Here is a 22759-nt window from a genome sequence, read left to right on the forward strand (position 1 = left end):
AAGTTTCTAATTAATGCAAAACTATATACTTTGCATTTCGAAATCACATCTTATTTGAACCAGTGTTCAACATACTGAGTGGCACACTAAAAGTGATGTTTAGATGTGCTTTTTTTCAAATATTTACTTTTCAATAATATATAATATGAAATTTTGAATTGTAATGTACAGTTTGATACCAAACATAATGACATAAATTCATAAAATAATAGTTTACTAAAATTTAAAGCGAGTCAATAAACGCTATGACGCTATGTAATATCTTAAGTTTGATATTTTGACAGTATAATAATTTGCAATCAATTGAAAGGTTTATGGTTTGCATCTCTTTGCGACAAAATCACGATCCATACTTCTGAATGTTGATGCATTATACAAATGCACATGAATCCCCATATTCAGTTAAAAAAATAGAAGCTTAAAAATTGGTTATGGGTGCTTTTGGCTTTTTACTTAATTTTTAGTCTTATCATTTCAAAATTATATGCTGCTATGTTCAGATGTTTGATTGGAATTTCTATAACAAGCAAACAATGAACCTTCAGTATGATAACATCCTTAATGTATTCAGTGAAACGTTCGTATTTTTACTTTCTCACCAGTCTGCCTCTCAGTGGCACAGCGGTATGTCTGTGGACTTAAATCACTAAAAATTGGGTTTCAATACTCATGGTGGGTAGAGCGCAGAAAGTCCATTATACAGCTCTGTGCTTAATTCAAAACAACAACTATCAGTAGTCTAAGTAACTTCCCAAATTATGAGATGATATCAGAAATTGCTTTATCACTGTACATTGATCTAATAATTTATAGTTTCTTACATTGAGAATCGGGATCGTATGTTGGTACTGCGAGTTTGCTTTTGCAAGTGTATTACCAAGCTTTTTTATTAAGTTGGCTTCAATTCAAAAACTGCGAATAGGAATTTTTGAAGAGTTCGTTAGTGTTTCACTGACGTATGCAACTAGACAAATGAATAATTATTGTGGTTTAGAGAAAATGCCAAAGTCTGGATATATTATGTGGTGTATGTTTATGATCCTTGGTTTTTCATCAACAAGGATTTAGCTTGCTAATACGCCTAGCAACAACATTGTTTCCAAGAACAGTTGACTTAACCTGTCAATGTGTCATGCTACCGATATTCCACGTTCTGTTTTATTTATTGGAAAAGGCTTTTACTTTCTGTTAGCTGCTATGTATATAAAACTTCCTAACGAAAGCTTGTTGCCAAAATATTGGTTTTAACAAAGTGTATTTTATCTAGAATTTTGTTTTTTGTAATTACAAAATGAGGTTAGCAAGCACTTGAAAATTTAAATACCTTTGTTATGCAAGTGTTTATTTCTAATATAAATGCATAATCTAAAATTTAGTAACAAAAGTTTGTTTTTCGTCTCGTTTGTACTCATCAGTAACTTCTTATGTTATAAGAATGTACAAAGTATAAGGTTTAATTAATAAATGATTCTCTTCGAAACTAAAGAATCAGAAGACTTACCGTTTCGTCCGCTAGTTGTCTGACACGACAAGGGAGATAAGCTGTTTTTCCAGACAATGTGGTGATGTTATTTGCAGTTGAGGCGTCAAAATATGGCTTTATGTCCCCATAATATATATTACGCGTTACAGAACGTACTAGTTGAAAATGTCGTGTCTTTGTAAAAGGTTGGAGCTCAGAACCTAAGAGAAAAATATACGTTGTGCTCTTAGAAAACAAAGGAAAAAAAAGAAAAGAAACATACCGCATATATCTATGCACAGTCAAACATTATGATCATATCTGAAAGTAAAAATCAATAATGTTTGTTTAGTTTTTTTAAATTTTAACTACGAAGTAAAAATAGCAGTTGAAAGCAACAATACAGCTAAAATATGAAAGGTAGATTACTGACCATGAATTTAGGGCACTCATAATCATCTTATGTCTATTTCAAGATAAAGTGAACTGATGCAAATTAACCTGACATGAAAGAGAAGGATTTTTCAACTTCAAATTACCCCACTTCCTAAGTGTCATGATTATGTTGCTTGAGGGACGATCTTTTGGAGATGCGAAACTAATAGCAAATGTGTTTTTTTTTTAATTTTGTGGAAAGCTACAAATGTAAAAGTCAATGTTTACAAAATGCAAATATCAGTAAATATAATTTATTAAAAACAAATAATACTTTGACTATTTCATCCATTAACTTATTTTAGCTTGGTTATAGAAGTTACCCACATTTACTATGTTTTCATTTACCATTTCATAAGTAAAAAATATTTTATAATTCACTTATCTTCCGTAAAAGTTCCTTGTATAATAAAAGCAAAATTAAGGAAAGGTGTTAGTCTTATATTTTTGTTTATTATTCTGGTAATAAAATGAATAATACTATATGTTAATATCTATTATTAGTACGACATTTACTGGCTAATAATTTTGGTCGAATTTTCACTGTGACTCATATTCATATATGACCTGTTATTATCTTGTCAAAACATTCTTTACAATTTTAAATGGTTTCTATCTTTAAGGGCCAGGACCAATATAAAAGATCGATGGCCAATAAAAAAGTAGAAAATATAAAATCTATGTTAAAGATTTAATGCGATATCCAAAGACAGTATTATATGATCAGAATAATAAATTATGAAATAATATTAGTTATTTACTATTTATCAATGTATGTGTTTCTTTGGGAACTGTATCCTGGAAATTAAAGATACTTTTTTTGCAAATAAAATATATTACAATGCCAGGAGCACAATCTTAATGAAACATATACAAGGATAAGTATTTTGAGTAATGACCAATGCAGTTGAAAGTAACGGCATTGTGTGTGCTAATGGAGAAACTATCTGGACATGCCACGAAACATACACCTTTTTAGAAGAACCCGTCAAAATAGTAACTATCACTGTTTAACAGAACACATAGGTGGAACCGTTTCCTAAAGAAATACAATAATAATGTGTACAGAACTTTTTGAGCAAAATATCATCAACGACTGGTAAATTTACATGGCATTCAGATATTTGTTAGTTTTAAGTCTACTTTATGTTTCACTACATTTGAAAGAGAGAGACAAAAATGGTTTCAACTCGCAAATTTTTGTTCTGTACTAATGAAAGAGTTTATAAGCAGATTAGGTTGAAATTACTTCAGTTGTTACCTCTTATAACTGATTTAAGAATAAACTACAGATAATAAATCACTGGATATTAAAATGAAAACAGTAGAAATATAGATATTTTAAACTTTAGAACAATTTCTATGTTTAATATTTGCATTTCTCTATGGAATATTATTATCAGTACAATAAATAAAAACCTGAACGTATTAAATGTTTTAGCTACGTATTAAACTGAAAAGGTGCGATACCCGTTTTTGGAAGAGAACATAGCCCTTTATTTAGCTTTGCACTTAGTGGCAAACACACGAATAAACTAAGATGCTTATCAACTGTATACATTGAATAGTGTACCATGAGATAACACTGAATAAGCTAAATAATATTTTGTTTTTGAAAATTTTATGACGCATGTAAGGAAACCCACTTACATACATGTTGACTAAGTTAAAGGTCATAGAGAAATAAAGAATTCACTTTCCTGCAGGCTAGGCATGAAATCAGACAGTTCGCAAGAGAATACACTTCAAATACATGTCCAGACAGCTCACATAACAGAAGGTCATTTTTATTTTTCAAATTTGGTAAAAACTAAAGTTATGAGAGTCGTAGTGCATTTAACTTCTACTTCAATAACTGGACAGCGAAAGGGCTGATGTAGACGGATCAGGCAATTAAACATTCATGTAAGGTTTTCTTCTTGCTGACAGATCTATTGTAGATGTAATAGAGATTTTCTACTATGGTACACTTTATGGCACCCATTTTAACGTAGTTAAAAGTGATTCACACACGTAATAGATTCATGTCTCTGGCAATTTAGAACCGACTTCGGGACCTTTATTAATGTAGTTAAAGGTCATAAGAGCAAATATTAAATTCATGTCGCTCTAGATTTAACACGTATTTATGGAAGCTAGATGTATGTGAACTTAGCTAAAAGTCACATACGTATGTATTAAATCCTGGGCGAGTGGCAAGAAAGAAACCATAACTGAAAACAAGTCATTTAAATCTCGTAAAAAGTTTGTAAAAAGCATATAAATGAAACTGGAAACATGTGACAGAAAAGCTTGTCAGACTGGACAGAAATTGAACTTTATTGCCTAAAATCAAAGTGTTACCTCTGGGGAAAATCTAACACAGCAAATCATACAGTCAACACCACCTCAACTGTCAATCATGGTGGTGGCAGCATCACGTTATAGGGATGCTTCTCGTCAGCAGGGGCTGGGAATCTAGTTAGAATTGAGGGGAAGATGGATAGTGCAAAGTAAAAAGTAGATGGTAATCCTGGAGAAAAGTTTGCTTTAGTTAGCCAAAAATTTAAAACTAGGTCTTAAATCCACATTTTAGGAGAACAGTGACCAGAAGCACAAGGTCAAAGCCATACTGGAGTGGTTTTAAAAGAAGAAAGTGAGTATCCTTTAGTGACCTAACTTTAATCTATTAAAAATATTGATAATTACAGTCCATAAACGATCACTAATAAACTACTCCATTGTATAAAACGAGTAGAAACCTATCCAAAAATCTCACACCAATAATTGCTGCCAAAATTGCTTCCATCAAGTACTGACTTAAAAGGCTGTTTTAACTACGCCAATCAAGAAAGTTTAATTTACATTTCTTCTTTGCAGGTTTTACAGACATTCAACATCCTTCACACGTAACAGTGTTAAGTTCGATCATGAGAGTTTTTAAACGAAATAGGTCCATTAAAATATGTTTACATTTCATCAACATATGACATTACTGGTAGAGGTAAATTATTTTGTAAGACACTATTTGAATGATGCTTATTTATGAGCACATCTCATATCGTATCTCATATCTCTGTTTCGTTCATTAATTGTCTCTTGACTATCTTTCCTAGTGAATTGCTGCTGTTTATCACTCAACATTCGTATTAATACTGAAAGGTACTTTTGGAATACTGTATTTGCTTTAATAGCTTTTGTATTAGGTTTTCTTTCTAGGTCTTTTTCAACCATAATTCTTTTTGACCCATAATTATCGATTAAATACATTATGACAATAAATTTTTAGGTTTAACTATCAAGTCCAATAAAACAAAGTTTCATCTGTGTGGATCAGTCAATAGACATAAGAATCAAATTTTGTGAGGTCAGAATTCCTAAAGTACCTATGTGAAAGCCTCGTTTAAAACTAGTGGTTGATTCACATGAAGTTAAATTTTTACAGTCGCTTTTCTTTCTATGAGAAAACAGTCAGTGCATATTGAACATGAATAAAACTTTTTATTCCATAAGATTTCTGTTAATAACTTGTATTTTTTGCAGCAAATCAAACCGCTGGATATACCATGGAATAATATTATCTTGAATTCCGTATTTTACATATTCAACGCCGCCAAACTTTTGGTTGTGCGAATACCTTAAGTCTACAATTTATTCCTCACATTTCGTTACACTTACTGATCTAAAATAACTCGTCAATTGGCCGCAGTTATATAAAAGTGATACAGAATCTGAGAGAAGTTGATTAATATAGACTTTACCGTATGTCGTCTCCGGTAAGTCTAATATGAACAGGTATCATCGAATGATAACACAATAAAGTACTCTAAAGGGAGGAGTGGACAACACAGTCCCAGTGGCGGGACGGTAATAAGTTCTTGGATTGGCAACACAACAATAAGGGCTTCAATTCTCCTCGGCGAACACAGCAACTTGCCCGCTGTGGTTTTGCTATAAGAAAACACATATCGTATATATCTGTTTTCAATGTTTAAGAAGTTATTACGTTTTAAAATGTGTACAAGTACTCGTATACACTATAAGTGTTTTTGTAAAAAAGTAAAAGTACAATCGTTTAACTTGCAAAACAAACGTTTTAGTGCAGGGGTGTGCAACAGGCGGCCCGCGGGCCACAACCCGGCCCGCCAAGCCATTTAGTGTGGCCCTAGTTGTTGTAATCTAACCATGTGGCCTGATCTGTAATCCAACGCAAATGAAATATTTTTAAAAAGCATCGATCCTACGGGATTCCCAGGCTTCGACTCGACAAACTTCTAAAATTATCTTTGCTAGAGAGGAGCAGGCCGAATTCGATTGGTCGGCCTCCTTAGGGCATGAATAGGTGACGTGCACTAGCACTATTGTCTACGACTCAACGTCATGTCCTGAACCTCGCCTTCGCCCGCTGGCGACAATTTTCCCTAACCTCTGCTGTCCGTCATTCATTATTGGTGAAAATTTTATTACCTTTTACAGTTACTACAAGAGATTGAAGGTAAATTGATTATTATTTAGCATATTGTTGTGACTTTACTGAATTTATTAAAATTTTTGCTTTCAGATGCATCTGATTCTATGTACAGTGTGACCTCGTTATTCGCGGGGTTACGTTCTTTACCCTCCGCGAATAGCGAAAAACCGCGAATATTGGACGCAGTTTTAAAACGTATATGTATGCGATTATATACTAGATGAAATGCTTCCCAAACACTAATGATACTTATACTCATTGATGCAGTAATAATGTAGCAATATTGCATACTGTTATGTATTTCACTAAATTGTACCGTGCGTTACCGGGCTGTGCTTTGCCGTTTGCGTTGTTGGGGAAGCTGAGGCAGTCAGCCAATAGCAGTCAATCTTGTTTGGTGAAGACGACAATTGATAAAACGGCTTGATTGAGTAAATACAACAGAAATCTCCTCGAAAAGCCCTTTCAGTCTCTGTGACCTACAAAACGCAGTTCGCGCATAACCCGCGAATATGCGGGGCCGCGAATGGCGAACCGCGAATAGGCGAGGTCACACTGTATTTTGCTATTCTCAATTAATTTAAGTACCGGAAGGCTATGATCGGGATGCCAATTTAGAAACATGTGTTTCTGTCCATAAGAGGTTCCATGTGTAAATAAATTCTATGTTTTTTCTACTTTGCTATTTTCGTGAGAATAATTTTTGTTTTGATTTCAGGGCTAGTAAAATGTCAGCAGTTAAGAAACGAAAAATTGATGATGAGGGAAGGTTATTCAACAGTGAATGGTGCACAAAATATCTTGTTGTCCCACATAATCAAGGTGTTGTCTGCCTCGTCTGTCAAACTACAATTGCAGTCATGAAAGAGTACAATATTAAGCGACATTACGCAACTAAGCACTCCTCCCAGTTTGATGAAATTGTTGGTCAGGCACGAAAGGACAAAATTGAACATTTAAAAACATCCATTGAAAAGCAACAAGGTGTTTTTACCACTTTCAAGAAAAATTCAGAACTGGTGACAAAACTGAGTTTTAAGCTTTGTGAATGTATGGCAGAAAAGGGAAAGCCTTTCAGTGATGGAGAATTTATTAAAAATTGTTTAACAATATTCACAGAATATGCATGTCCAGAGAAAATATATATGGTGGAGCAAACTAGCCTTTCCCGCTTTACTGTCTCACGCAGGACAAAAGATCTTTCAGAGGACATCAAAGAAACTTTGAAAGAGAGATTGAATTCGTGTGAAGCTTTCAGTCTGGCTTTGGATGAAAGCACTGATATCAATGACACATCCCAACTTGTCAATTTCATCAGAGCTGTTACTGCAGGCTTTGATGTTTTCGAAGAGTTTTAGATATGGCAAGCCTTTCCTCCACAACCACAGGACAGGATATTTGTGAACAAGTGCTTAAGGTTGTAGAAAAGTTTGAACTGAATCCTTATAAATTATGTGGTGTTACAACAGATGGTGCTCCTTCCATGACAGGTAGGACAAATGGATTCACCAAGAAATTTCTAACTGCAATTGGAGCACAAGACGTAGTTGTAAGCCATTGCATTATTCACCAAGAGAGCTTGTGCACCAAAGTTCTGGATTTTGCAGAAGTCATGAAAAATGTCGTCCAATGCGTAAATTATATTCGAACACGAGGATTAAATCATCGACAATTTAAAACTTTTTTAGATGAGCTGGACAGTGAGTATTCAGATGTTTTGTACTTCTCTGCTGTACGTTGGCTTAGTAGAGCTGCTACTTTGAAGAGATTCTGGAATCTGCGAGAGGAGATTAAGTTCTTCATGGAGAGCAAACGTCAGAATGTGGACTTCTTGAGCAATGAGAACTGGCTGAATGACTTAGCATTCCTCACAGACATTACACAGCATCTGTCTGATTTAAACTTAAAACTACAAGGGAAAAGTCAACTTGTGAATAAGTTGTTTGAGCATATTTGTGCTTTTGAGAAGAAATTGGAACTTTTCAGGTTCAGTTGAGAAGAGCCATATTGACCCATTTTACATGTCTTGCAACCAGGAAACTGGAATTTCCTAATCTGGATTGCACCAAATATGGAACCAGTGTACAAAAGCTGCGTGATGAGTTTGCAAACAGATTTCCAGATTTCAGACAAACTGAAATTAGATTGAAATTGTTCGCTCAACCTTTTGATTTGGCAGTGGAAGACAGTCCTGATGATTGCCAAATGGAACTCATTGAACTGCAGGCTGACATGGACACTAAAAGGAAATTCTCTGAAAACAGTTTGCTAGACTTTTACAAACTCTGTGTACGTGAAAAGTTTCCCAATTTGTCCCGTCATGCACAAAGAATTGCCTCCCTTTTTGGTAGCACCTACTGCTGTGAGCAATTTTTCTCCAAAATGAAGCTCATCAAAACCAAATGTAGAAGTCAGCTGACTGATGAACATTTGACCAGTCAGTTAAGAGTGGCAACCACTTCTGTCAAAGCTGATATTGACAAGCTCTGCAAGGACTCTAAATTTCAAGTGTCGCACTAAAATGATCACTCATGCAAAAATATAAAATATTATTGCTTGCATTTTGAGAATTTTTTTTAATTTATTGTGCTTGTACACGAATAAGCTTGTTTTTTAAGTGGCCCCGCTTGATTGATGAAGTTGGTTATATGGCCCACCGACGAAAAATGTTGCACACCCCTGTTTTAGTGTATGATGAATGAAACAATATTTTATATTTGTTGGGATTGTTCGCATTATTACGTTGTTTCATGTTGTCTTTTATTCTATTTTTTTTTCATGCAAAACAACACAATGTGCTATCTGCACTCTGTCTGACGCTGAGAACTGAATCCAGAATTTGAACACTGTTATTCCGTAAACATACCGTTGTTAGGTCGGGGGTTATATAATCTTTCTTGATACGACTTGATCTTGATAGTTAAATATGTATTTGAATATCTAGTTATACTTTCAGGTCTTGTAGTTACCATTGCTGATATTTCAAGATTAATTATTTTAAAGTATGGGCAAGACATAGTCTAGAAGCTAGCGTGATCAAACTGTGAATCTTAGGCTTTAAAGCACGCGTCTCATTGCTGCGAAAAACGCATTTGAATAATAATATTCTGTTATGATTAATCATGCAAGAGTATCTCAAGAGTTGGCGATAGATGCTGTTTAAATAGCTGCCTTCCCTATATAGAGGTTAAGTGCGTATATATTAAGAAAAAAGATTTTGTAAACTCAATACGTCGTTATAATTCCTGCCCATGTCGCCACATTCATTCATACTGTACCTGACCACAAAGCAATTAGGCAGTAGAGCTGCAACATAGCTACAATAGAAAGGTATCCATCGTAAGTCTGGTATATCTACAGAAAACACCCTTGTACCTGCTACTTTCTATAGTTTATTTAGTAATAGAGAATCAATGGCGTCTACGGCCCATTCAACAGTTCGATTACAAAGTCCACTGCAGCTAGAGATTTGAGTAATATGTCTTCTTATGGTACACCGTAAACACCCGTTTGATTTTCCAGCTGTTTTGTTTGTATGATAATTAAAGTGAAAATATGACTGTAAGACTTATTTTGATGAAACCATATCCCCTCGTTTCCAGACAGAGATCTTTCTTGATTATACAGACAGTTGTGTTACTCTTTTGTGGGTTCGTGGATTCTCACATAATTCAAGACTCGGTACGTTGGTTGCCATGACTAAGGTCCAGATTACCCCAACCTGATCCACTTTCTTTTGTTTTTCCATGCTATTAAGTATAAAGGATATCCTTGTTTTGGATATATTAAATCTGCGATGTGATTGTATTAAATTGTTTAAGGAAAAGGGGTCGTACATATTCAACCTATAAGTGGTCAATTTTCAATGGAAAAGTCCTCTGTTCGGAGAGCAGTAAGTTTATGGACATTGACCTCAAATATCTGGTGTTCGAGTTTTCGCGATGGACGTAGAAGATAGCTCAATGAGGCTTTGCTTTGCGAAAACCAACCAATCACTGACAATATGTCGTTCTAAGATATTCCTCTCTACTGGGAATTTTATCAGCTGTAGTTGTGCAGTGAATTGCTGACTTGCTTATTCGAAATTATTTTAATATAATTCATCTAGTTTTTAACGTTATGTGAGCTCAAACTTTGGGACCGTTATTCTCATATATACGATTTATAGCTTTAAGCGTAAATTTGGAACAAACAAACAAAATCAAAGTATCTTTGTAGCAATTATTTTAAAAAGCCTGTTTGTCAACATCATTATGCATGTGAAAAGTTCCGTATTAGATTTATAGACTTGAAATGGTAAATTCTGTTTCTTACCATTGCATTACCGCGACTTATAAGATTTATGTTTCGGAATTTATTTAACTAGTGTTTTTTATCGCTATTTTTTACAAAAATCAAATCTATTACATATATATTATATACAAACACACACAAACACTTATTTTGTTATTATTTTTTTAGTTTTTTAGTTTTATTAGCTGCTGCTTCTGTTACTTTACAGCAACTTGTTTCAGAAACAAGTTGTCATTGATGAAAAACTAATTAAGTTACACAGTGAGGGTTGAGAACTCGCTTCTCATTAGTCACTTGTCGTTGTTATGTATATAGAATTATTCCGATATCATGCTTCGTTACAATGTCAGAGGCAAAACATCTTTATAATTTTCAGGATACGCGACTGCGATACGTTTGTTAATGATTTTTCTTGTTTTTGTTTGTATCTCCATCAATTATTTCTATCACATGTGCACCATTGACAATACGTACATGCTACGTAAATATATTCAAGTTTTCAATTCTGATAAGCTTTGGGGATTCTGAAAATACGCAGTTGATTTTTACGTTTTTGTCATTTTTTTATACTCAGTTTCATTAATTCTGATGGAATGACGGAAATTAATTTGAATACCTCGTATAATTAGTGTTTACACTTATGGAGAATATTTTGGATTTTTAGCTTTGTATATGGACTTAGAAATAACCTACATTTACTTAAATTTCGTAAGATATTATTGACATAACGACCAAAAATATCAATATGCTAGAGAAAGTCCAGCTTATGCCTAAACGAAAGTAGATGTGTGTTTAATTTGTTCGTTGATTGATTTATGATACGTAAATAAACATATATATACATACATGTATGTTTGAACAAATCCCATTTGTTAAAGGACAAACATAGAGCCAATGCTATATAAGTATTTACTGATAAAACGATTGGTGAGTTTGCTCTGATCAATATACAGAATTAAAACGATACTCAGAGAAACAGTGTAGGCACCATTTGAGGAGAAATGAAACGTACTTATAAGATTGACTCAACAAACTAGGTATTGTAAACATAATACGATAAGCACGTTGTGACTATAGTGAAATGATAATAACAGTGTAATCATTTTCAACTAATAAATTTGTAATCACGTTCATCTAGTAAAACAATTGGAACATGTTACTCTAATAAATTCGGTCATGTTGAAATGAAAACCATATCAAAATAGAAAGAAATCACAAAGTAAAATTTGAATTTATGTGGCGACGCCAAATAACTGAGGTGAATAAAAACATGGACTTTGTTGTATTTAAGATTAAACATTGATGTTATATTCATTAAAGATTACATGATATTGCAAATGAACGCTAGAGAAGTTCAGGTTTAATATTGTAAGTTTGAATATTATCAATTTACCAATACTGAAATGATAACACAATAGTCATGGATAATAGCATTGAAAGATGAAAAGTAGTTTGTAAACATACTTCAGAGTTAGATGTGACACTCACTAGAGCGCGTGTCTTTTTCCTCCAAGCAGTGTTCATCATATTCGATTTACAACAAATATAAAAATGTTGATAACATTGAACATACGTACACTTTGAGCACAATAATGACGGATGATATTCTAAATATACAAATTTTTTCACAATCAGCTCATTTTTTGCCACCTTGTTAACAAATATGACTTTCTTTTCGTGACCTTGCCTTACCATGACCCTCCACTTTTAAGTAGAGTCATGCCTTAAATTACACAAATTTTTGTCCAAATCCATTCAGCTGGGGCCAGGTGGATAGAGCGCTCTATTAGTAATCTGAGTGTCGCTAGATCGAATTCCCGTCACATGCTTGCCCTTTTAACTGCGTATGTGTGTGTGGAGGGGGTATAATGGCATGGTTATTCCCATTATTACACTACTAAATTAGGGTCGGCGAGCGCGGATAGCTCTTATGTAGCTATGCGCGAAATTCAAAAAACAAATAAATAAACCATTCGCCGTTTTATATAAATCTTGGCGACAGACACGCACTTTTGAAAGACAAAAATGGATATGGTATTTAGATAGCTGTAAACGATGAAAATGTTCATATGGTAGGCAAATCGGAGAGTTTTTAAAGGTAAAATGGGATAATGTATCCTAAACACACTTTAGAATTAGTGATTTGAAAAATGAAAAGAAAATACGCTACACTTAGTACATTTTACAGCGAGATGTTTTTGAAAGATAAAAACTAAACGAGCTGTACTAAACACACCTTCGTATCAGATGGTTTTCAAGGATAAAAAGTGGATTTGTTACACTAAACAGCATTATAATAGTAGATTTGAAAGACTAATAGTGAACATGATATAGTAAATACACTGTAAGATAAGTTTTTTAAAGATAAGAATTGAATATGATATATTAAACACAACTGGAGATTAAATAGGTTTTACAGCTAAAAATGAGATATCTTATACTAAACACACTTTAGCATTACACAGCTTTAAACGATAACATACAGATATGATATCCTAAACATACTTTAGAATCAGGAAATTCTGAAAGAAAAAAAATGATACGCTATACTATATAGTATATACATATTAAAGTTAGAATGTTTTGAAGCATAAAAAGTAAGAGATGCTCCATTAAACATATTTTAGAATTAAATGGCTTTGAAACATCAGAAAATAGGCATGCTGTATTAAACACACTTTAAAAATAAGTAGTTTTTAAAGGTAAAAGTATATATACTACACTAACCACGTTTGAGTATTTACAGCTTTAAAAGTGAGTACGATATTATAAGTTAAACAGTTTTGAAAGATAAAAAGAGAAACGCTATGTTAAACACATCTTAGGATTAAGTAGTTTTAAAGATTAAAAAAAATGGTTATATTATATTAGACACATTTTAGAATCAGGCAACTTTAAGAGTAAAAGTGAATATAATATCCCAAACTCACTTTCGAATTTTACAGTTGTTAAAGTTAAAAGTGGAAATGCTATACTGAAGACCCTTTAGGACTAGATAGTTCTGAAAATTAAAATGCTGACGCTGTATACTAAACAAACTTTAGAGTCATACAGTTTTGATGGCTAAAAGTGAATATAATATCCTAAACACACTTTGGAGTTTTACAGTTTTGAAAGGTAAAATGCGGACATAGTATAAACACACTTTAGCAGAAGATAGTTTTGAAAGATATGAAGTGAACATGTTGTACAAAACATACTTTAAAACTAGACAGTTTTTAAAGGTAAAATTGGATATTAAATGGTCTAGAGTTAGACAGTTATTGGTTAAGATATTTTAAAAACTGTCACACGTTAAATTTGCATTTTATTACATTTAAAGTTCAATAAAACGTATGTATTCACAATATGATATTGTACTGTTATCATGGTAAATATCGTTATTTGTACTGTAATTACGATGGAAGAATATTTTACCGTACTGTGTGATTATCTATAAAGTAAACACTATATAATCATGTATCACCATCACTACATGATCATCTATATACTGTGTACTCAATGTAATCAGCACAACGTAATTGTTTGTATACTGTAGATGAAATGTGCTCACTTATTACGCTATAAACACAATATGATCTAGTGATTATTTATATACTGTAGATACAATACTTATGTACGGTAGTCATTGCTCTTGTATTTGTGGCGAAGTCACTAAAACCTTATCTCCCTATCCCTAAACTTGACCAGCGGGAAGGATGATAGTCAGCAGACCATTACCACCCAAGCTAGTAAACAACTGCTACTCTTACAACACGCCCCAAGTTTTAAAGTACATATGTAATGTTTTTCGGTATTTCGCAGACACTAGCTTAGCTCATTAGTTCTGAAATCCAGACTTTTACTACATAGCCAATTCACGCTCAACACAGCTATTAACAAATGAAAAATGGTATACATTTTCTTGTCTCATTTTACATACTATAATTCATTTTCATGGAATTTAGTACAATTGACTACTTATACAAGGTATTACTATATTAAATCTCATGATGGAAGCTGTAGACCTCAAACCACTCATGCTACTTAGAATGGAAATAATTTAAAAGAAGCTAAATATTTACCATTAAATTTGTATTCTATTAGAATCTATAACAAAAGAGTTTTCATTTTTTGCCAGTCTCGCATTCTACATTGTATTATCACTTGTAATTAGAAAATCCATATAAGAACGTTATGTAACACATATAAAAAAATCTTAACAACTTAGTCTGTGATTCAATTTTTTTCCTCCAACAGACCACTAACGTCGTTCAAAACAGTTAAAAAATAGTTGAAATCTATAATACCTTATTTATAACAAGGTGAAAACCAATATCAGTAATCTCTTTAAATTCATTTCTTTTGAAATTAGACATTTAATCATCTATCATACGTCCTGAAGTGCAGTTAAAATTATCCAAGTATTTCACATGCAGATATCAAGCAAACCAATAAAAAAACAAACAAAGACAATAAAAACAAAACAAAATAAACAAGGGTATGTTTTTAATTTCGCGCAAAATAACACGAGAGTTATCTGCGCTAGCCGTCCATAATTTAGTAGTGTAAAATTAGAAGAAAGGCAGCTAGTCATCACTATCTATCGCCAACTCATGGACTTTTCTTTTACCAACGAATAGTGGGATTGACCGTCACATTAAAACGCCCCTACGGCTGAAAAGGCGAACATATTTGGTGCGACGGGGATGCGAACCCACGACCCTCAGATTATGACTCGCACGCCTGGCCATGCCGGGTCAACTAAGGTATTTCGTTTCACCAGGCTAGGGTTAACCGGCGATTACTGAAATCCCGTTAGTAGGAATTAACGTGTTACTATTGTCTTCCACTTTTATCATTGAAAATATAATTTAGCACTGGCGTTTATGTATCTGGGCATGAGATGAATTTAACTTAACTTTGAAAACAGTATTTCTTTTTCACAGAATCTCCAAGAGTTACCAAATTGAATTTCTGAAGGGGCTATATGTAAACTATATTCAACCTCAAAAATATTTATTAGGTTATTAAAATATTATATTGAGCATTCAAAGGTACTTTGTAAATAAACAATTTTATTAAAATTGTAAACTTTCTTTCAAAATTCATAAACTGCTATTTTCCTATTTGAATCCTTAGAGGATATTAAATTTGAATAGATTTCTAACTCCATCAACTTATCTTTAGATATATTTTATTTTTCGTTTTGAATTAATGGCATTTCATTTTTTGCTATTACAGTAAATGCAATTTCAAGTAATATAGATCTATTTGTATGTATTTCATATATGCGTAAATTTCTATTTCATAATGACATTCTCATTGATATATATGGTTATCGTCATTTTTATTTGATAAATAAAAAAACCCTTCAGTCTGACTTAATATAGTTGAGAGGTCATGTTATAACTAGGGAAATTTAACACAAGATACGTGTTATTTATTCTTTTATGCACGTTTATATATCATAGGTATATATAATCATGGAACTGTGCAATAACAAGGATTAAGCCAGAAACAATTTATATTGACAAAAGAATAAACGATATTATGCTGAATTATTAAATCATTACTGTTTTAAATACAAGCATGTAAAAATCAGTAATTACAAAGTTTGTTTGTTTTTGAATTTCACGCAAAGCCACACGAGGGCTATTTGCGCTAGCTGTCCCTAATTTAGCAGTGTAAGACAGCTAAAGACAACTGAAGGCAGTTAGTCATCACCACCCACCACCTACTCTTGGACTACTCTTTTACCAACGAATAGTGGGATTGACCATCACATTATAACGACCACACGGCTGAAAGGGGGAGCATGTTTGGTGTGATGGGGATTTGAATACGCGACCATCAGATTACTAGTCGAGCGCCCTAACCACATCTCCATGACGGGCCTGATTAAATTTAATTTCGCAGACCTGTGTAATATACAAATTACCTTAGGTAAAATATAGAAGAAACAATCGACCTTTCTCAATACCCTTAAGACCTTCTTATTTAGTATTTTAATTAAAGGTCTGGGTTTTTATTTTAACTTGGCAAGAGAATAATAACAATAAGAAAAGTGAAAAATGAGCAATTTTGAGCAGATTTTCTTGTAAATGTGACACACTTATTTTATATGCATTTTTATAAACATATAGCATAGACAATCAATAGTAAATATTTTAAAATGTTATTTGAACTAGCCTTTATGGTTTAAGATGCTTTGGTTCATGATACATAAAACACAAAATATTATTAAATATTTCAACAAGCAATCTCAAACTCAAAGTAAAAAAAGAAAAAACGACTCCCTTGGTATTTCATCAGATTTTGAAATCCGAAAGTCTAAGATTGAATACGTGTTTGTAAAAAAGATTATCCAGGGACCATTTTGCCAAAATGTTTTCTTTAGTCAGAATGATCATTAAAGTTTTCTGTCTTACCAAAGTGGACTACCCACACAATATGATAATGTTATTTTGCCATTATTTTAAGACTCCTCACTCTTATCCATGTAACGTTCTTGTATTCACTCAGACAATGTTTTTTTTTAGTATTCTCCTTTCCTTTTCTATAATCGTTCATCTACTTCTGCTCTCTTTCACATTTCATGGAAAGTCGTCGGCTGCATCCTGTACATAGATATACTTTTCTTTAGACGTTTAAGCAGCACCTCTGCTGAAAGTTCTCTGATCTCTTTAACTTTCTGAACAACCATCTTACCACTATGATCGCATCCATACTTATAATACTTATAACTGTAAGTTACGGTACTCATTACCAAACAAACAGGGTGACGGCAGTAAAATCTGGCTAATAACCGTTTGCAGATAGCCTATCTTGCAAAATAGCCTTGTCTGGTCATTCTCTTATTCACTGTTCTTATGGATATCCTCGGATTTCAGGCTATTCCTGTTGTAAGGTGTTGCAAGACTTCGACCTTGATCGAAACACGGCCATCTGAAGCAATAATTTTTGGCGTCTATCGATAGACTTTTTTGCTGGAGGAAAAGACTGAAGATAAATTACACTCGGGTTATTCTAATCTTTATACCATTTCTGAACAATCGGAGAATATGACGCGCTATAACTTCTGAAACGTGAAGAGTAATGAATCCAATCTAAGCACAAAAAAACTGTCTCCACAAAGCATTGATCTATTTTTATAAAAAAGTATACTAAAAGCACATCGTTTAATATAAAACAGGTTTGTGTGGTTTGATGAACAAATGCTCAAAATAACTTACACAGATCAGGACTCGTACATGTTATATTTCAACTACCTTCTCTGTTACTACTTGAAGATTTATTCAATAACTATTTCATGGACGTAATCAATAACATCAATATACAGACGATATAAAATTTTTGACCAAAACTGTATCTGGATAATTTTCTTACCTTATATTTACCGTTTATCTTCATTTTTTCCTCTTAGCGTTCCCTTTATATTATTATAACAATACATTCAGGTTTTTCAGATGACAGACAGATAGACAGTGATCCTTACAAACAGACAAATATGAAGAGAAAGATGGATCAATAGATAGTGTTTTCTTGATTTGTCCCAAACACAAGCTTTTTTTGCTTTCAATTCAGTAAATGACAACTTTTCCGTCTTTTAGCCATTGGAACAACAACTTTTTATTATTTTTCTCTTGAATTCTTTGTTGCAGGGGTCAGAGAAGCACCAATTCAATCATAATGTTTGGACTTGGGGCAATCAATGACAACTCCATTATCAGAGCATGGCTGCTAGATGGCTCATGTATCGATTTTTTTTATATATAGCTTACTTTCATCCTCCGTTTTTCTATGTGTATATATGAATTTGGAATGTCTGTTTGTGTGTGCACACACACTCAGTATTATACTAATCAATAAACTATGAAAAAAAGTAAAACCATATTATGTCTTTTTTAAATATTCCTAGAATTTGTTAGAATTAGGCACTAAAGCCAGTACATCAGCTAGAAACACTAATCGAAAAATACATAAATGGTGACAGTTAGTGACGACGACTTTATCTGAACATGGTTGCAAGGTGACTCAAGTATCGTTTTTTTTCGTAGCATACTTTCATCTCGTGTATTTTCATGTGTATACGTTAATTCGGAAAGTTTGTTTGGATGTATTAAACAATATATTATATACAACAACAGTGAAAATGTTTTATGTATATTTAATAATAATATAATAAAATTAATTTGTAGGATAACAAGATATACCCAGAGCTATTATCAACTGTTCGATGATGGTTTTAAGAATGTGAAAGAGCTATTTTACATGTTAGTATGGTCTAGCGTTTAAGCTTCACAAATAGTTAATAAAAGAAAGAAAGGGGAAATATGCAATGAAATTATGAAGATATATGAAAATTCCTTTTTTATTCCAGGGGAATATTTATTTGCTGTTGTTTGCTATTAGACAGTCACAGTCACTAGTGACTTGGTGATATCCGTGAAAATAATGTTACAAAAGTAAAGTCAATTAGTTTAAGACAACTATGAATGACTGCAGTAAAAATAAGAATATTTTGGGTTGAAGCTGAAAAACTGTATAGTTAGTATTTACGTCTAATCTCTGTTTTTTTTTGTAATTTGCTTAATGTTAAACAAAAAAACTGCACAATTAATTCTGTGTGCTCTGTCCACCATGGGTATTGAAACCCGGAATTTAGCGTTGCAAGTCTCAAGACATATATATCCCTGTGCCATTGGGGGCCTAATCTCTGCATTCACATAGTTAAGGCTAGAGAATGGCAAATTGATGTTCTTATCTCTAGTACTCTAATACTGAATATAGTATAATGTTCAAATTTTCTATTCTTTCATGAAACCTTAACTGTTAATATCTTGTCCTTATTAGTACAATATATACACAAATGCTTGTACACCTTGTACGATGAAATAAGAACTTTAAAAGAACACGAAAAATATATTTGATTTAAAACTATGAAGGTTTATTACATCTCGTTTTGATCATAAGCCAAATCCTGTGATACACACAACAGCAACGTCACTTCCATTAAGACTTCATTAAAGATTTCAATTGGGCAACTGAAAAAGTATTTCGAAGTCAGACGTTGCGTGTCTTAAAAGATTACTGAACAACTCAGCATAAATGAAGAGGCCTTTCAATGAAGTTCTGAAAACACTGAATTAGGGTGGTTCTATAGATCTTCAATGTTCTAGAATTACAGTTAAAAATACGTTGAACTTTCGCGTGTACAATGTTAAGACTGTAGAATAAGTGATCAAACTCATGTTGAATACTATGTTTCTTGTCTGAATGAATCATCTAATAAATATTCATTTGTATTATTATGTCCGATGAGGCTACACTAAGTCCATAAGGAGCACTCAAAGTACATAGCTATTTAATGTGAAGAAATGAAAATCTTTGACATTCAGAGGAAGATCCCAGGCTCTCTGAAAGACAGATATAGAAATTGAGTTTCACAAAGAAAAATGTAAATCTATTTGTTTTTCAACAAACATTGTCTCCGGACTCTCACATCTGGATATACTAAAGAAAGTTTTGTTCCAGCACATAGAAGCTGATAATGTCAGCGGTTTAAGTTTTTTCAACAAAACAAGATACTATCTATTTTTTATTTGTAAGATGTTAAAGAATGCTCCTTCTATATTTGATGATTTGGATGTGTCGGACCATTACTGCACTCTTCGTCTTCACCATAATCACCGCAGACCAGTTTTTAGATATGGGGAAGTTTAAGCTTATGGTTTACACCTAGAAACCAACTTTCAATAGAAAGATTTTATTCAATTGCACATCGTTAGTTTTTCAGAGAATTAAACGAAGGATTTGCGCACTTGCATACGTCTGTCGAGGTCAACATAAGTCATGTGGAGGTGGCTAATATATTGGTATTTTTAACCACATACTTCTACATTTTCGTTTAAATATAGCTATTTTTCAAATAAATGTAAAGCTTGGTTACGTTATGGTAAAACGCTTTTCAAGTCTTATCACACTGTTAAGTCCATATCCATATGTCCATTCATGCTTTGTTTGATGAAATATGTGGAAGGTATATTGATATCACTTCCATTTATATTAATTTATTTTGGGATTAAATCAAATTTACTCTATTTTAAATGCTATACACCATTAGTTTTTCTTTACAAATCTATTGATAAAAAAGTATCATGAAAAACTTGGAGCAATTATTATTATTGTGTTTCACAATGTTAAATGGCAGTTCCTGTAAATCGAAACCTTGAATATGTAAATAAAATATTCAACACAAAATATGCCTCGCTTTAATAAAGTTTTTAGATAAATAATTCGTGCTTTCATTAAGTAAGTAATGAATGTTTCTCACAAACATTACAGTTCTTGAGAAATATCATTCAGGTTTTTACAACGGTAATATTCTATATCATAGAAAAAATGAGAAAATTTTATAAACATGACTCAAACTTTTACTAAATTTATATTAGACAATAGTTATGAAATACACGACATTCCTTAAAATATGTAACTGTGGTTTTCATTACATGTATACTGGATATGGTAACGTTTTCGTTTTCATTACGTGTATCAGATATGTTACGAAAAAGATGATAGATAATTAGAGACATAAATTGCTTTTATACAAAATTTATATTGGAAGTGAGACAGAATGCTTTATACTTAAAGAGAAATATTCACAAGTTTAACACACTCACAAAAAAAATCCCGTGAGTTATGTGTTCATAAAATCAGTCGTGTATGTATTTTTTTATTTAATAACAATTGTATGAGTGAAATCGTTTCGGCGGGATTTTCTTCAGACGAACAATGAGTAATCCTAACAGCAGATTTTGTTACTTGGTGTCATGACAGAAATCATTCCAGGTAATTTAACACGCTTTGAAAGAGAAGCATTATCACCACATCCATAAATCGTGTTTTAAATGTGGCCATCCGGGGTTCTTTTCCCTCGTGGTATTGTTCGAAATTGACAATAGTTGCACAGTTTTCATCGAGAGTAAAGAACGTCGGTGTGACATTATTAAGTTCTTATCTAGTTGATGTAAGATTAATAAACCTAGGGAAACCACAGGTTGTCTGATGAATATAAAAATGTTGATATTATAAAAACTACAGGTACTACAATAATAGTAGGATAGATGCTATCTTTTTAAATAATTTTAGTTCAGGAATATAGACATTAATGGAGTCTTGAAACGTAGAAAAGTGAGTAATTTATATAATTATGTCATTTTATAGCAGTTATTTCGAAATGGTTTGTATTATACAGCTATATCCAATACAAGAATCGCTGAGCTATTTCACAGTCCATTCTCAAATATGAAATAAACACGCTTGAAACTGCAGTATAAATACAAATCACGCAAATCCGTAGTCCGGAAATGACTCATCATACTGAGAAGCTGAACATCATTTCATTAAATAGGTTGTTAAACAAGCAATGAACAGCCAGCCATTGAATAATCGCTAAGTTTGATTCAAAATGTCATGGTCTACATTTTATTATACTATTACTGTGTAGATTTCATTGCTTAATTACTAAATTTATGATCACAGAATGATTATCAAATAGGTAAACTCATTTTGATAAATGTACGATCAATGCTATGCATAACGAAATTACTTGCAAGAATTTATCGCATATAAATTGTAAAAATAATAGCCATATATTTCAGATAGTTGTTATTATAAATACTAGAATATTTTGGTTACAAAGGAATAATTTGGAAGCCTTTTTTATTGAGAGTAAAATATATTTATTTAATAAGAGTTAATAAATTCCTGTAGAGGTGGCACAAGTTTGTAAAAATAATCAGCTACTATAATGACATGTAGCCACCTACTGTTTATATATGGATTAATAATTCAGGCTAAAGTACACCACAGGAACGAACTCAATGGATAATCCATTGTCAAATTAGTTTGACAGAGAACAGGTTGTAAGTATTAAGGATAAAACAAAAAGATATGCATTTAACGTGATTTTTATTACAAATTTTAAGACTATAGAGTGTAAAAGTACATAGTTTAGTTTGTTTCTATCAAGTTATTGATAACGAAATTTTCAGCAGTATTCATCTGTATTTTCTTCCGGCAAGGATTCAATGAGTAACACCCAAACGGAACCTAATATTAGTACGGATTTAACGATA

At 32.6% G+C, this 22759-nt stretch overlaps 1 protein-coding gene across 2 annotated transcripts in view; it reads right to left on the reverse strand.

Moving 5' to 3' along the window:
* LOC143229188 (SPEG neighbor protein-like) overlaps positions 1–22759 on the reverse strand; it is a 111946-nt gene that overhangs the window by 51993 nt on the left and 37194 nt on the right. For both annotated transcript variants that reach the window (XM_076461147.1, XM_076461148.1), the window contains exon 2: positions 1502–1683. In XM_076461147.1, the coding sequence (XP_076317262.1) occupies positions 1502–1683 (182 nt within the window). The remainder of the gene's footprint in view (positions 1–1501; positions 1684–22759) is intronic.

This window comes from Tachypleus tridentatus, chromosome 10 (assembly GCF_004210375.1).
Source record: "Tachypleus tridentatus isolate NWPU-2018 chromosome 10, ASM421037v1, whole genome shotgun sequence".
NCBI classification, from domain to species: Eukaryota; Metazoa; Arthropoda; class Merostomata; order Xiphosura; family Limulidae; genus Tachypleus; species Tachypleus tridentatus.